A 17,612-nucleotide genomic window follows, 5' to 3' on the forward strand; every position below is an offset into this window, starting at 1 on the left:
ACTAACCTGACCACGAGTGTCCACGTCACCCTCAAGTGCACTCCACGCAGTCCCTTGGGTGGACTTGGTTTCATAGGGGGAAGGGCTGGAAAGGACAGGAAGGTTCTCAAGAAGCATCTCAGAGCCGTAGAACATGAGGTTTCACCAGTTCTTCTGCTCACAGAACTACTTTCCTCTTTTTCTGGTATTTACTGGCTTCCAAAAGTTTGATGAAAGATTCTCATGAAGAGATAGCCATTAAATGAAAAGCGGATGCCCTTTAGTGTTCCTTAAAATTGAACGCTTTCATGAGTTGATATTCCAGGAAATTATAGGTTATCACTCGGATCCCTTTAGGATTAAACTCCATGAGGTACAGCTAGGACGGTAAGATAAGAAAACAAATCCAAAGAAAGCATGCTTTAAAGAAGATTTAAAGCCTTCCAAAAATTGTTGCCTGGTAAGTTCAATGTAGTCTCGAATCAGACACAGTGGAACCCCATGCAACACTTCCATGCATGTGAGATCTGTATCTTGTCCTTCATATGAAATAGTCCCAAACCAGACTGCTACCATCTGTAGTATTTGAGACAATTATTCCAAGTGATTTGAAGCCAATATATGGCGTTTCTAACTGCAAAAATTCATCATTCTGCAAAAAGCCTAATGGGAAATGCTCTCGTGCCTATACCTTAACCTACACTTCTTACAATGGTCTTCCTGTAAAGCTATGTGCCAATCACAATATTTAAATCCTATGTATTCTCTGTACAGCTGGATTAAAAGAAGTTCACACTGAGTTTTGTTGGTATGTTGGATCCACAGCTGAGGTACCACAGCTTTAGTGTGAAAAAAGTTGCTACCACAGCGTTGCATTTCTCATTTGCTATTCCCTCAAACAGCATCACCTATCTGGCTGTCATCACAGAAATGGACACTATTTTTTTCTAAAATAAATGTGTAAATTCCACCAATACAAAGCACGCAAATGTCTGCATGCACCAATGAGGTAACCAAGTTATACAAAGAGGCTCTAACAAGCAACACAGTTTTGAGGCAATGCAATGCTGCTCCTGACAGAGGCAGTTTATTTGGCCTCTTCAGTGCACATCGAGGTACCACAAACAACAGTAATTCATCCCCTTTTTTTTCAGGCCTTTTGAAAAAAACAATGGCTCAATTTCTAGAATGCTTGGCAGCCACAAAATGGGTTGATTTGCTGGTCCAGTGGATTGATGTGAATTTTGAAAACAGAATCCATTACATGCCATAGAATGTGAGTTTTCTTTTATTCAAATGGAAAGAGAGGGGAGAAATAACAACAATAACACTAGAACTTGGGATGCATTCTGACACGAGCAACATTATGACAAGCAACAAAGTTTTCCTCCAGTACAATAATTCTTAAGGGTGGACCAAAAGGATTATTTACCACTGCAATAAACAAGGTATTATCCATGTATGAGATGACTACTCTATTCCCTATATGTGATAAACAGACAACATAACCTGTATCACTTTGGAAACCCATTATCAACACAATTCTGCTCAAACTTTCTGTCTTTCCTGTCTCTACCAGATCACCTAAGATCATATTTGGACAGTTAAAACCCAACACATTTTCCTCAGCATTATTTTACATGGGTTAGCTAATTTCAGAAAGGGATTTTGTCAGAGGAATTTAGGCTGAGTTTTTTTCAGTCAAGACTCATTTCCAATAACTCTTGCATTATAGAAACACAGGAAAGACATAAGCAGTTGGTGTCATAGAGCTTTTCTATGCTTCATACTCAAGTATTTTAAGATCTTCAAGTAGTTCTTTTGCAAGTGCTTGCAGATCCGCATTGCGGCTCTTTGTCAGTGCGGTGATGCGCTGAAATGGCAAAGTATCACGCATCTCAGAGGCTGACTTGGCTAATACTTCTGGCTCCAGAATCATGGACTGGAGGAGCCGCAGAACATGCAGACAAACTTCTGTATCTGGGTCTAAACATGGGGGAGGAAAAAAAATCCAGTGCTTATTAGAAGTGAGTCCAAAAACAGTAGCATTAAAGTTCGATGCTGCCATTTCTCATGACCCACCACGTAGGCGGGGAAGAGCTGAAGGACCGTAACTCGCAGCTGCCATGTGGTGCTGGCTGGTGGGCTCCAGAAGGAACCTGAAAAAAAAAACACCTAAGCCCTCCTCAGCAGCTTTCGGAGGGACAGCAGACAACCAGAAACCTTTCTCTTGCCTTTCAGATTTTGAAAAGGTTATAAATGAGGGCGTTTATCAACTTGAATTTATTCAGTCAGGAACCAAGATGTACTGTTGGATGCAGTCCAATTTAAACGCGCAACAAGCTATATCCCATTGCTACTCAGAGTTAAGAAACAAACAGGCCAACTAATCAAATCAGCAGTAAATCACCACGCTTTCCTTTAATTTTGTTTTACATAAGCCTTCAGGTTCCTTCAAAGCTCAATAAAATATTAATCTTTACAAAACTTTCTTGGTAATGATGTATCAACCTTTCAAGTGTTTAATTCAGTCTACACAAAATTGAAACGGGTACTGAAGCTAAGCGCTGTTGCTTGGGCTGAGGCAAATTCTTTTATTTGCTGGCTGATTTAATAACTACACCAACGGCCTGAAAAAGGAGTAAGGAGAATTATTCATTAAAGCATAAGGGGAAATGCTGAAAGCACCCAAGGGAGAAAATGGAGTAAGATGGACAGCAAAAACGACTATGGCTTTGAGCATGAAACTATCTGTTCAGATGGGAATTTTTAAGCAATTCCCATTGGCGCAAAGCTGAGGTACAGCATTAAAGAATGTGACATCTGATCTACGCCCACAAGCCAGCCATTACCTCTCTTCCTCCATTTTCCATCAGTAAATGAGATACGGAGGTCTTTTCTACCATATCTTCTTCCCTATTTAAGGTGTAAACCTCTTAAGAAGCCTTTCCCCTGAGAGATGTAGAGCGTGGTATAATCAGAGGACACAGGAACTGCCCCAAACCAACCAATAACACGCATTTCCTGAGTTTCTGTGCAACAAGAATCTTAGTCATTGGACATACTGGACAACTTTAGTCATTCAAGTCAGTATTTAAAAACAACAGAAACAACAATTAGTGCTGCACACCCCACAGAAGTGACCGTGCCCATAGCACAGCTGCTGCTACTGCTGGCTCCTGGGCTGAGGGCCCTACAGAATTCCTCTCCATCATCAGCTCCAACAGTAGCTGGAGGAGAAGTGGAGCTTTGTGAAGTGATAAGGAGTCATAACTTCTCACGGAGAAATGCTGTAACAGCCTCACAGACAGCAAGACTATGTTGGTTTCTTGGGCAGCAACACTTCAGTAAACCCGTTTGAAAAAAATGTGTGTGCAGGTTTTTGGTTTTCTGATTTATGCTGACCTCATGAAAACATGACTAAAAGCCTTGAGTTCTTCCTTCCGATTCTTCCATTTTTATCTTCATGCCTGCTAGTCTTTTTTTTTTAAATTCGTATTTTTTTTCCAGGTATAATGTTCAAAGTCTGCACTTTTCATCTGCGCCCTTTCTCTGTACTTAGTATTCCTCGCTGGAAATAGCAGTAACATGACACAGCCCAAATAGCCAAGAAGAAAGAAGCTTTTCAAAGTGAAATCTATGTAGCTCATTACAATCTTCCTCTGTGTGAGATTTCCCTCCATGAAATAAAGACATTAATACTTTTAGTGACTTGCAATGCTGCTGGGAAGCTTCATGCATGTAAGACGTTGTAAATCTCTGGATGAAAAGTGCTCCATTATTAATGCTGTTACAGGCATCTACATTAGTATTATCTGCAAGTGTTTAAAGGCTGTAGAAAGTAAAGAATTGATCAAGGAAGATGTGTTAGCAGGGGAGGTAATAAGATTAGTATCTGTAGGAGATCAGGAAATGACTTCCAGCTTGACTAGCAAGAATGTTTTCCAGTAAGAGCAAAGAGATTCTAGGAAGAATCTCCAACAGCAGCCAGGGAAGCCCAACAGCTTGAGTCACTCAAATGAAGAACACATTAGGCACTCAGGCACACAGCAAAGGAAGGAAATGGTCCTACACCAGAGGATGACATAATATGCATTTAACCTCTCATTTCCATTGTTGAGTATGTGTTCCGAGATGCTCTGAATTAAATAAATACATATGCCTTGGAATATGCTCCCTTAAAATTACATATGGTTTTGAGAAGAGTACTTACTACAGATAACCACATTTCCTAAGAGGATTTTTAAAAATAACCCTGGAAGTCTTTCTCTTCCCTCTCCAATATCATTAGGGATTGTTTCTGAAAGACCCATCTAGAGAATGCTCACAAGAAATGTAAGGAATTTTCATTATTCAGCATTATGTGCATTTCAATAGCTTCCAGATTTAGTCATTTCTACACTAGCTGAGTAACATTTTGTTTGTACAAGGTGAAAAAAAATAAAAAGCTTCAGCTGCAATCAAATCACTGCATCACAACCTCCCAACAACTAGCACACACGTCTCCTACACTGAAACTTCAAAACCACAATCATTATTTCTGGGGAATAGGGTAGGAAATCAAGCTGCTTGCCTCAGTCGGGGATCACACGTGGAGCGTAAGCCTGCCACCCTCATAAAACGCTGATGTCATTTTAACAAGGTATTGAAGCTGCTGGAGTTCGCTGACGTTCTCTGAGCTGCCAGCACTACTGTTTGATGTCACTGGCTTTCAGTCACTGACAAAAGCAACTGATAACGCGGACAGGTTTTAGTCACATCTGTCATTAGCACCGTGCTCCCAGATGAACTGTTCCCTACAGCGGGATTTAAGTAATTGCATTACATCAATGCTAAACAGCTTATCTACAATTGCCTCTGAGCTGGGTGAACTCCATTTACACGTGCCCATACCATTCCCTGGCCACCCGAACAAAAGATTTATTACCAGCAAGCAGTTTACAGCTATGCCTATGTATGACAGCAATATTTCAACAGCTCCCCACCGCTGCTGCTAGTGTAATTCAGTTCAATCACTGCCTGATTCTAGCACAAAGGGGCAACCTCCCCCTCTCCTTTTTCTGAACCTGTCAGACTGCCTGTGTTCACAGCAGGTCTAACAGGGACACAGGGCCACAGCTTGCCCCGTGTAAGGTCTTACATTGCTAGCACTGGTGGAGCTGAGCTAATATCTGCAGCAATGCAGCGTTTTCAGGACACTTTCATAATGCTGATAGGTCTGAGGAGCCAAGAGGTGTTGCAATAAAGACACTTTGTGGGGAAGGAGCAGGGAGAACACTATGGCAGAAAAAAAAAAGAGTTTTGCTTGCTGTTGCAATTCTTACGGATACAAATGTACTTCCTCTTTCCAAGATACCTTCCCCCAGCTCCTGTATAGCAGCTGGGCTTGCTTCAGTCTGCTCCCTGGCCAAGAAACTACTCTCACTATCAGTCAAGGAGTTCAGCTAACCAGAATCCCCCACTCTCCTACAGATACACGCCTGTCATGCTTTTATCAAGGAAATCCTTGAGAGAGACTCCTGGAGTCCAGACTGAAGCAGCAAACACAGTCCCAAGTTGCCTGACAGCTACATAAGGTGCCGAGAGTGAAAAGGAGCTGGCAGTGATGCTGCTCTGCAGCTGGCAGATCCTGGGTGAGCTGTTAGGTGCGCTCCCCAGCTTCAATCAATCCTAACTCGGGCTCCTAAGGATCCCCACGGTAGCTACTGAACAACAGCCCAAACTCGTGCTTTACAATGACAGATGCATTTACCAGAGCTAAGGTTCCTTCCATATATTCACAATAGTTTCTCCTCAGGAGAACATCAGCTTGCACGAGTCTGCTGTTAAGTAGTTCTGAGGACCTGGTCAAGAACTCCTGCTCAGACGGTAAGGACAGCCACTTGGGGCTCAGCTGGAGGTCCATCTAGACAAACATCATTTGCAGCAGCCGCTCAGAGCACAGCGTGGAAAAGGGGAAGCGTTTAGTGAGACCTCCTCTAGCCACTCTTCCAGCCTCTCGTCTAACAGTGGTTCAAGGACTTTCTGCGTCAGAGCTGATATATTTGCATTCAAGAAAATGGATGTGGTCTTTAAGGGCAAGAAGGGCAATCCTCTTTTTTAGCGTAGTTTCACAGCCCAGAGACGATGAAACTGTTGAGAGCCTGACAGACTGGTAACTGAGGTTTTGATTTATGAACCAAAATTTGTTTTAATACAGACACTGATTTATAAACAGTGGGGCTCTGTTTGTCCAGATGTCTTTTAAATAACATGCTGCCATGCAAATAACCTGACTTTCAAAAACTCTGACAGCCACAAGCAATTCAAACAGAAAAGAAAGGCATTAGAAACCTTCAGGGTTAGTCATGAAAAGCAAATACTGAAGGTTGCAGGCAGCATTAGCAAAATGAGAATGTGCTTCCTATAGACATTTATAAAGGAGCCCATCATTTGCAAAGAATTTGGATAAACAAGGTTAGATTTCCGTATGGAACTGTTGTGGAGGAAACTGAAGGGAGAGGTCTAAAATTAGTCCTTGTCTCTTGTCTTCTGTTTAATGAAGTACCTGGAGCAATTTCCCAGCTATGGATGGGAAATGTCACTGACATACTGCCTCTGAATTCCACCTTTCTCATGTATCCAACAAGAACATTTTTTTTAACTGCAATAAAAGAAAAAAGGGGAAAAATAAAACAGAGGTATGGGTTATTTAAAAAACAAAGCAGAGAAGAGCCCAGACCAAATCTTACCCATACATATTTGTTTGTAGATGTTCTGTATGATCAAAAATGAAAAACAAACACAGTATTTACTATTAACACCTGAGCTGACTGCATTTTCTTACTCTTCGAAAGATCGTTGGCAGAGGAAAGTCCCAATCTACCTCTTGGGGAACTACAGATTGAAAGTCTCATTGCATCCACAGAAGTAAAGCACTGGAAGAAAATAATACTGAAAAATCGCAAGTGGATTTCTACAGAAAATTATATAACATCTTTTTCTACTGCTGAGGACGGGGCTTCCTTAAATCTGAAAGTTACATAAAGCCTTTAGCCAAGATACCAACACAGGGATGGCAGATGGAGATGGAGAAAACTAAAGCTGCCTATTTTCTCCAAGACAGTAACAGCTGCTCCACACACAAATGGTGCTCCACAAGAAGAGAACTCTACTAATCCCACAAGCTGCTCCGCAGACAGAAATCTGAGTCATCATTCATTCACATGTTTCATGCTGGTGCCAGGCTGGGAAGGTATAGGTAGGTACAGGTGATACCTATGCAACACCAGTACCTATAGAACAGCTAGATAGCTACCGCACTATTTTCTTCAGTGACCGCTGTTGTGTATTAAAGGATGCTCACCTTTCAGTACATAAAGGGGGGAGGAGGAGAATAGCCTATGTCACAAAGTGCTAAGGCTACAGAGAGCTGCAATACCTTCAAAAAAGTGTGTCAAACATTTGTTTTTCTCCTATTTTCAGTATAGCCTCCAGCAGAAGGAGCTATTAAGAATTCTTCCTCGTGAATATGAAGACAGACTGGCTCATCCAAATTTTCTAAAGGCAGCAGGACAGACAAACCCAGTTTGCTGTTAACATTCTTACTCCAGCAGGAATCTTAATCACGTTTACCTCCTTTCTTTTACCAACCATGTCTTCAATGTCACGGCATATTTCGAAAAGCCTACTAGACAACCTGAATCAAACCCCTCTTTGCTTTAGGTACAGCAAGGGGGAATAAAGAGAGTCAAGTTATTTATTAGTTGCTCTCTTCTTCGCTGGATGGGAAGGACATTCTTCCTCGGGAGATGAGAGTATTGGGAAGGGACTGAAAATTCTGAGAAAGAATTGAGGGATTTAATAGCTGTGTACAAGCAACTGGGAGAAAAATGGCCCTGATGTATAGTATGAGGTCACAGGCACTTGTAGCTTGGTGACAGCAAAGCAAACAGGATGACTCTCTGAAAATAAAAAAGTCAGAGGATGATTTCTGGGGCCTCTCTTAGTGGGAACGCTGATAAAAGCTTAGAGAACCGTGGAAAGCTGAATCATCTCATAAGCCTTAACCAAAACACTCTTTGAAAAAGCTTCCTGCAGGAAGGCAGCGTATACAGGATACCCTGACAGCAGAGTGCATTGCTCTGCTCTTTCGTACGGAAAAAACTGCGAGACCTTATGCTGTAGCAACTCCAGATGTATCTAAGCTGAATCATGGCTAGCAGAAGCTGAAGATGCTGGCCACAGAAACAGCTGAGGAGCACGTGTGGGAGGGAGCTACTGGAAAAGTTTAGAAATGGATTAAATGTAGAGAAAAGGATAGAGATCTCACACAGAGTGACTGGAACAAGACTGGGTCTTGGATCTGACCTCTCATCTGATATACAAACTAGTCAGCCATCTCCCTTGACAGTAAGCAGACTTCCTCTGAAGTCAAAAATCTGAACCAGCAGATGTAGTTTATCTGAGAATCCTACTCATTTGCTGTAGCTGGAGAAAATTATTATCGAAAAGTAAAGGAATTAGCCATGCCCATCTTTTCCTTCCACCACCCTGCCATACGTGATTAACACTTTCAAAACATAGAGTAGCTTTTCAATTTCTTATTGCCATTAACAGCTGCAAATTATTTATAGCTGTGCCCCGTTTCATCCTGTTATACGACCTGGGAGCCTTCTTCAAATAATAGACTGCATCAAACAAGATTAGCTTCCTTGTCTTATCACAACATTTAGAAGGGCACACTTGGGAACTCATAACAAGGAACTCATATATAACAAGGTTTTTGAGGTTTTGGTTTGGTTGTTTGTTTTACTAGAGCAACAGCTTACGTATATATTAGCCGAACATAAAGTAAAAGAAAATCTGAACTAACGTATGTTAAATTTCTACGTATAGCAGAATAAAGGCTGATATACTCAGTTCTCTCTGAGAACGTGGTTCTTCTCAAACTACATTAAAAACTGTAAAACAGACAGGTGTTTTTCAACAGTGTTACCAGTATTACCAAATTTTCTGAGGTCACAGCAGAGTGAGCCTATGGCAGTACAAAGCAGTAAGTTGTTTAGTGAGACGTATGAGTACCTACATTTTCTTTAAAATAGCTGAGGGAATTGTGAGAACGGTGAACAGCTTACAGATTACCAGCCCAAGTCAAAGCTGTTCAAAAACTTCAATATTAAATTAGTTCCTTGAAAAAGCAGATGCAACCTCTGCCACTTCAGCTACCTTTTGTATTTACTTCTTGTATTGCACAGCAGTAGAGAACCAAGATGACTAACCTCTCCGATCCTATGAACTGCACACCAAAATCTTCTCATGGACAAACCACAGAAACTTCAGAAACCCAAGACGGGGCAAACTCCAGGAGCAGTTCATAGGCAGGGCAGTGTCATGACTCTGTCCTTACTGCTGTCCTTACTGTCCCTGACAAGCTGTGCACGCAGCTGCCAGCCAAATTCCAACGCATGCTACCAACGTCAATCTCTGCTGGCTCTTACGCAGGGATTTGAAGCCTCTGAAAGAGCAGAGCCTTGATGTCAGTCTTGTAGCTGACAGTGGCAACAGAAGTCCTTGAAGTCCTGCACTGACCAAAGGCAAAGCTGGGAATAGTACTCAAGCCGGGCAAGCTCAAATCCTATTAGAGCAAAATGCCAGCCTTCAGCTGAAGAAGGGGTCACTTTTGTCACAGGCTGAGTGTAGCTCCAGAGATTGGCTTATTTCCCCAAAATGTCTCAGAACACAGTTACATTTCCTTTTGTTAAATGTTAGTGATATATAGTTTCACTCAGGTTTTATTTTCAAGTTGGTACATGAAAACACAGGTGGCTTTTTTTAAAGCACTTCACAAAATTTCACCATTTCCTATTTTTAATACTACCATCCATAAATTTTGTATTAATGGAGTATTACACACAGCACCAAAAATGTGGTGGGAAATGAACATCTCCCTCTATCTGACCTTTTTGTTTACTTTTAATCTGACAAAAGCTTTACATGTATCAGGTTACACATAAAAAAAATCTATTTTGGTATTTGCAATAGCCATTCCCAAACTACAATTCCCAAAGTCACAATTTGCAAGGTTCTCAGAACAACTTACCATTCAATAGCCACCACAGCAAAGGAATAAAACCTGGACTTTCACTGATGTACTTCAAGCCTTTCAAGTTGATGCTCACGTTGTAAAGTGACATTAGCATTAGCCTGAAATTGAAAGAAAAAAGAAGTGATGTTCTTTGATTTCTTTGCATCTTTTGCTATTTACGCCCGTCACATATTGATGCAGAAGCCTATTCTAATAACTTACACTTTGATAACAGAAACAAGTCTCAAATGCTATATAAGCAATGTTGTGCAAAACCTTGTTTCTACTGTTAAATCATGTATTTTGCTCATGTGGAAAAACATCCCATGTGACAGTAAGAAAGTCCCATCAAACTCCGCAAGATGCATTATATAACGTGCAACACCAGGATTTGGCTTTATGTGACCAGACAAGCTCTATAATAGAGGTTTCGTAGTGACAATCCCCACTGGCACACAATCATCTCGAATCAGCTGTCTGCCTTGACAAATAAAAGGGCCAATAAGAAACACAAAAAAGAGAGGTTGGACATTGAGTACTAGAAACAACGTAAAAAGAAGTACGTGCTCCATGGGTTGTGCAGCATGCACCTTATGGACACCGATCCTTCGGTCAGCTGAAATACAGACACACTGCTTGTGCCACCCTCTTTCAAGTATCCTCCTATTTGTCCTGCAAGCGAGAACAGATGCAGTACACAGCCAACGCACAGCAAACACCAACGTGCTCTCTCCCCACTGTCGGGGAAGTTACTATGCCTTAAAAAGCACTTGAAAAAAAGGGACAGGCCCTATGGATGGAAAAGGGAAGTACAAGTGGTCATAACTCAGCTTAGCACGCTCCCTCCTAAGCTAGACCTGTCCTTTCTGCTGCGGGTGAAGGGCAGAGACGGCTCGCCCTGCATCCATCCAAGCCCTTGGGGAGCCAGGCAGGGCCACGCAATCCGCACTGTGAAGGGAGACCCTGCTGTGAAAAGAAGTAACTGCTCATCCCTCAGAATGTCATCACGGGCTTTTCTATTTATTCTGCCTTCAGGAATCCAGATTGATTACGTCCAATTTACAAGTGGAAAGAGATCTGGCTTTTTTTTTTTTTTTTTCGTTTGTTTTAAGTCAACAACACCGGAATTCAATTTGGCCGTAAACTGTGCTCTTTTCTTAGCACAGCCCAACACATGACAGCACAGGCCAAAAGGCACTCCTCTTCAACACCCTTGTTTCCAAATGACATTTGGGCAAACTCAAAGCCTTTTTTTTTTTTTTTTTTTTCCTCTGGTCTTTTATTATGGTCACTGACGTTGAAGAAGGACAGAACCAATATCCTGCCTTCCAGGTAACACGGAAAGTCTTCGGTTTGGCAGCTAGAAAGCAGTTACTTACTTGGGAACTGAAAAAGATCTACCTCGACACCTCTGACAAACAGAAACCAAGACCACCGTTCTTGACAGTTGCGCTGCACATCAGTGTGTAAACCACATAATAAAAATACACATAGCAAGTCTACAGTAATTTTAACCACATTTTGAAAAGCTTCCAAAAACTGCGTTTCCTAATTTATCAGCCCCCTAAATAAGGAAGTTCACTAGTCATTTTTAGGGCTGCATACAAAACAAGTTATAAATTAACCCAAAGTCTCAATTTTTCTACAGAGTCGAAACCAGATTTGTTGGAGAAGGCTCTGCATGTGAAAAGGGTGGCTCTAGCCTGCCAACCCCACCAGCTTCTCCCAAGAAGGCTTCCACTGAAGCTGTTACAAGCAAGAAAAGCTTCAACATGGTCACTAACTTGAAGAATCTGAAAACCATTAAGAAAAGTGGGGTTGACTATAGGTGCCACCTCAGCCTCAGCTACAACAGTGCTGAGGTGATGCTGTAAGACACAGGAAGCTACGGACAGAAATGACAGCTGTGCCAGTTTATGCAGATAAAGTGCACAGGCCAACATTGTTTTTTAGCTGCTTTAGACTCTTGGACAAGTACAGCAACTTGGGGTTCAAAATGCATCTCCCTTCCCAGTGCTATCCAGAACAACTGTTAATACTCGAAGCAGAAGGTTTTGTTGGTATTAAGCCTTCTCCTGCAGCTTCTGCTGAGCTGCGTTCTGCTTTCATCCATCCTTCTGGCGATACTCTCCTGCTCTGCCCTTTATGCAGTTGTGCAGTAGCTGGGAAGACAGGATATTAGTGCATTTTATGATTTGCTACGGTTCATGTTGTGAATTTCCATTTATTTTCCAAAGATGACAGCACGCAAGTCAGTTTTCTGGACAATGAACAGGGAAGAGGAATGAGCACAGCTCCTCCAACATTTACGGAACATGTCATCATACCCACCCACAGCGTGCTGCTGGGTTGCAGACAAAACAATAGCAGAGAAACAGGAATGGGCTGGAATTTTCTGCTCTGTTCTGGGGCCAGCTTGGCTGTTGCTATCTCTCATGCCTATGATAAACCTGCCTGCTACCGTACTGTCACCATTTCCAAGCAAGAGGGAAATAATGTTGTTCCTAATCGACTTCACACCTCACATCCTGTAGTCAAACAAGTGATCATGCCTTAAGTTACTATGCCATCACCAACATTTCTGACAGTACCGTCAGACAGCAGGAATGGAAAGCAACACGAGTCAGTCTAGCCAGCAACGGAAGAGGTGTGAGTTAGATTATGTGCTGCACTATTATCAGCTTGATCACCCAGGCTCTTAAGTAGTTGGAAGAAGGAATAGTAGATTATTAAATCTACTGCATCAGGGACCACCAATAAGCAGAGAAGGGTGCTGTGGAACTGAATTTGCAGCTTGTAAAGCCCACACATTCCTTTTCATACCGCCCCTGCAGCTCCTGCTTGGGTTCCAGAATCCAAGCATTGACAAAGACCTGCAGTCATAATTACATATAATCAGCCAGAATGAAAGTGATCAAAACGACAATACCTTATAATGGAAAGTGGTAACATTTCTTGACAATGTCTTTCATCATTAATCTGTTTGACATTTGCAGTTAGAAATAAAGTGACCTAAAAAGATGCTGCTGTGTTTGTATTTTTCTCTTAGTTGTTTGCTTTGTGCAGACGAAAGAGACAGAGCAGTGGTGGTGATCCAGGAAGGTGCTGCTGTTTGGAGTGGCAAAAGACTTAACCCATACCACAAGCCAATGTTAAATGGCTAGCCCAGAAGTAGCAGCATATTATTACTAATTAAACATGCTCACGTGGGCACAACGTAGAAACTTTTGCAGACACTTCAAACCAGCTTCACCTCTAGTACTTGCACATTCCAATAAGTATTTTTTGCAATATTTATTCTTATTGAAGGAAACCTGACACACAGAATTACTTTATAAGCAATACTTTCTGGTTTTTGTTAACATGGAAGGTTTTTAGTTTTTTTTTTAGTTTTGCACTTTGTAGTCTTCATATTTAGGGAAGCCTAAATTTAATTAACATCATGTACTACTGTATCTGTCAATGCGTTCTTTAAAATCTAGAACTAAAAGCACAGCTAAGCTCCTTTCTCTTTTATTGATAATACACGGGATTAGTACATACAACTACATCTTTTTACTGTCTGCTTTCAATTACTACATAAGCAAAGTTGAAGATTCTTAGCAATCTAATACAAACAACTGTGTAAATGTTTATTGAGTGCCTAATAATTAAAAATGTTGGACAAAGCATATACTAATGAAAAGAAAATCCGAAATCTTTCACACCGCTATTTCAGAAAGGCAAAGAAACCCATGAGATTTCAGCCCTAGCACTCATGTAGATCTCTTGGTTACACCTACTACATACTCATAGACTAGAATGGATATTGTAGCAGTGCTAGAATATATGAGTTTTTCTCTGTAGATGTTTTATTTATATGCTGTTACAAGTAAAACAGGATTGCTAAAACTAAAAGAGAATTCTTTTTCAGTTTACTTTGTGTTTGATACTGCTGTTTAAAATTAACTCCTGATTTGTCACACAGAAAAGAAAAATATTTTTGAAAATATAAGCTAAAAAAGAATTTTAAAGCAAGAAAACTGAGCAAAGAACAAGCACACCCTTGAAAATATGAAGCCAATTTTTCTCTTTTATTACTTACATTTTAAGTTGATGCTTTCCTTCCATGTAACACCACGGTGATGTTTTAAGAGAAATACATTGCCCTTCCACAATAATGGATATTTCCATCCATGAGATATAGTTGAGAAAATCTGTCTGTGTGTATGTATATATGAGTGTGCATGGGTGTGTATAAACGTAATTCATGATGACTCCAGAGTCTGTCTATATATAACTCTTAAATTTCACTACAATTTCTGTTAACTATCATATCTTTATCTCATGATTGTCTTTCACTTTGTACTACCTTATGTTCCTTATGGCAGAGAGTTCTTCTGACATGTCTGCTTATGAAAATGTTGATTATTTATGATCAACAAGCAGCCAAAAAATCTCACATGCAGCGAACAACTTAAAAACAAACAAACAAACCCCCCAAAATAACCTTTTATTCTGGGCTGCGAGACTAGAAAATCTCCAGAAAGGATAATGAAGAGGTAAATGTTAGTAATGAGTTTTAGGAACTGAACACCAACAAGACATATAGGGAGCTTGCAGACAAAAAGGAAACCTGACCACGGACGTAAAGACAAAACACAGGGAAACATTTTGTGCTAAAACATTTGAGCAAATTAGGATCCTTCATTACATGACAAGGCCATGAAGAAATCTCATTTCTGGCATTTGCTGTAATGTCATAATACAGCATTGTTTTTTGATTGTTTGTTTTTTAATCAAATGACAAGTTCAGAGTAAGAGAAAAAAAAAACAAAAAACATTGCTAGCTTTGTGGAACATTGGAAAACATTATCATAGCACTGGATTAAAGCTAATGCAACATATGCTTAAAATTTCAAGCAACATATCCTCAGCTTGTAGCAGCTCTGAGAAAAAAAAGGAAAAGCCAACAGTTTTTTTCATTCCTCCACCATCTGGTAAGTACAACTTTTCCAGTGTCTGAATGGTGTAAGATGGCCTTATGGCCTTTTCTTTACAACTTGGTATCACAAGGTCCATTTACAGGCAGCACCTTTTAGAAATTTAAGTGCATGGTGCTTCTGGCTATTCAAGCAGGATAGAGTAAACTAACTTTTGCTTTTAGTAGACCACATTTGTTCACTACGCAGATGTAGAATTTTACAGTCTTCTTCATATTGGAAAGGAATGAGTCCACATTTACCACGGTTATTATTTAAAGCTTGACCTCACACCTTCCTTATCAAAACATGAGCCTCTTGTAAGCCAGAGGAGTGTATCCCTGCTCATCCCTACAATATTACAGTGCTTAAGAGACTTTCAAAGAGACAGGTATCCTGGTTGAAGCTAGCACTGCAGCCAAGCCTAGTGCATATGCAAGGAATGCTGCTGTGAAAACAGTTTTCCAACCATTATTCCTTATGTCACCATCAGATTTAGATATTAGGAGGAAATTCTTTACTCAGAGCGTGGTGAGGCAGGTGAACAAGTTGCCCAGAGAAGCTGTGGGTGCCCCATCCCTGGAGGTGCTCAAGGCCAGGCTGGATGGGGCTTTGGGCAACCTGGTCTGGTGGGAGGTGTCCCTGCCCATGGCAGGGGGGTGGAACCAGTTGGTCTTTAAGGTCCCTTCCAACCCAAGCCATTCTACAATTCTATGATCTCCAGGAAAGGAAATAATGTGAGAGTGGGAAGCCTGCTGTAATCACTGTGATCTGCACTGTAAGGTAATGCATTTCATTTGAAAGAAAAAAAAGGTCACCATACACTTTGAATTTTGTACAGAGTCCAGGCTTCATGTCTCCCAGGAGCTGCACCATTGTGTCCAATAATTCACGACTTGAAGTAACCAGGAACTCACGGCCACATGCCAGCGCAGCCACATCTGTGAGAGAACACAAAACATTACTATAAAAATTCATGTTTCAAACAAAGTTTTATGCTAATTATAAGGACAACTAAAAAAATGTCAGCTGTGAAGAATGAACTATGGCATCTATATAAACTTCAAATTATAACCATCTACATAGCAAATACTGAAGCAGCAAATGATACTGATTAAACTCCTTCATAATTCTGCTTTGATAATTCAAATATTTATTCAGGGTGGCCAGTATCCTAATAGTAACACAGTGAATCATGAAACAAAATGTTGGATTTAAGCAGTTCTAAGCTGACATCTGCAAGTAATGTGGGAATGAAGCAAAGCTGATCATCATAGGTTCCGTTTTACAAAAATGAGATTGCAGATTGTTTTACAATCAGTCAATCCAATGTGCCTGGCACATTACACAACTGAAACACTTGTGAAAGTCTACTCAAAAGTTCTTTTTCTATTTCTCTGCAGGCACTGCAATATTCATGCACAAACCAAAAGGCAAAACATTTCCAGAAACTACTGCTCCAAAACATATTTTCCTGAAATGTTTTTCCTTACGCTTGCCCCATAATTCAGGGCATCCTTATATGCAAGAGGTATTTTCCAGCAACCTTTATCATGCTGAAGTTTCAGCAACCCCTTTCCTAAATTACAGAGACAAAGAGAAAAATCTTGGCATTATCAAATTCAGTGGAAAAATTTGTATAAGCTTCTGTGAGGCAAGATTTCATTCCATCACAGTGATTCCTGCTCAGGCAGAACACCACCATCCTTCCCCATCCAAGCCTTTAAACATTTTCTTTGTTCAGACATTACTTTTGCTATGATTTTTTTTTCTTTTTCCTCCTTTGAAGCTATGAGAGAGAACTGGATTACACCTTTACTTGGTACAGTGGCACAACGTGCCACATACAGTGCTTTATTATAATCTTTAATGGAACCACGACACCTAAAATCACACATTCAAAAAAGCTGTTAATGCCCGATTCCCTTACTTGTATAAATACCCATTGTTTCATCTATCTTACATCATGACATTACCTAATGCCATTTTGAGAGCTGCACCATTTCACAAAAACGCAGCTGACATATCTTCCCCATTTCTAATAGCCTTCCAAGTCAAGGGCAGCCATACTAAGACAGATGTGTGGCTTCCTACTTATTTCCTGACTCTAAAAATAAGTATTTAGTATGGAAATTATGGAAGTTAGGTTTATTAACTTTTACTTTTCTTAGCACCATGGAATTGGGAGATCTAGAAGACAGTGGAGTCCACCTGGCATCAAGAAAATTCTCCCACAGTTTGAAAATGCTGAACACATACCTTGAGGTGGCTGCATCATCTGCAATTAATTTGAGATTAGTACATCTCTAAGATGTTAGCATTACTGGTGATTCAGAAAGTATACTGCTTGACATTTACAAAGTAAGGTGAGTACACATGATGGGTAAAATGGCCCTTGTTTTACCTGAGATTGAACAGAAGTTCAAGGACTTTCAAAACTGAATGGTTTTTATACATCTAATCCTGAACTATGCTCCAGAAAGTACAACTCCTCACAGACTTGCCGAGTGACAAAATCTGTTAGAACTTTAAAAGAATAGGAAGTCACCAAAATACCAACACTGGCTAAATACCTGACTTCATAAAGCTGTAATTATTGCAGTACC

The 17,612-nt window shown here is 40.6% G+C and overlaps 1 protein-coding gene across 4 annotated transcripts in view; it reads right to left on the reverse strand.

Moving 5' to 3' along the window:
* Positions 1-1,250: 1,250 nt before the first annotated feature.
* HSF2BP (heat shock transcription factor 2 binding protein) overlaps positions 1,251-17,612 on the reverse strand; it is a 31,210-nt gene continuing 14,848 nt past the window's right edge. For 2 of the 4 annotated variants that reach the window (XM_083820675.1, XM_083820674.1), the window contains exons 6-8: positions 15,830-15,947; positions 10,061-10,164; positions 1,251-1,965 (exon numbers count right to left, since the gene is read on the reverse strand). In XM_083820675.1, coding sequence (XP_083676801.1) covers positions 1,757-1,965; positions 10,061-10,164; positions 15,830-15,947 — 431 coding nt within the window. In that variant the 3' untranslated portion in view covers positions 1,251-1,756. Of the gene's footprint in view, positions 1,966-2,061; positions 2,139-2,186; positions 2,610-10,060; positions 10,165-15,829; positions 15,948-17,612 lie in introns of those variants that run through there. The other 2 variants (XM_083820676.1, XM_083820677.1) reach the window with 2 other exon arrangements.

The sequence above is a fragment of the Anser anser genome (genome assembly GCF_964211835.1).
Source record: "Anser anser genome assembly, chromosome: 1".
Taxonomy (NCBI): domain Eukaryota; kingdom Metazoa; phylum Chordata; class Aves; order Anseriformes; family Anatidae; genus Anser; species Anser anser.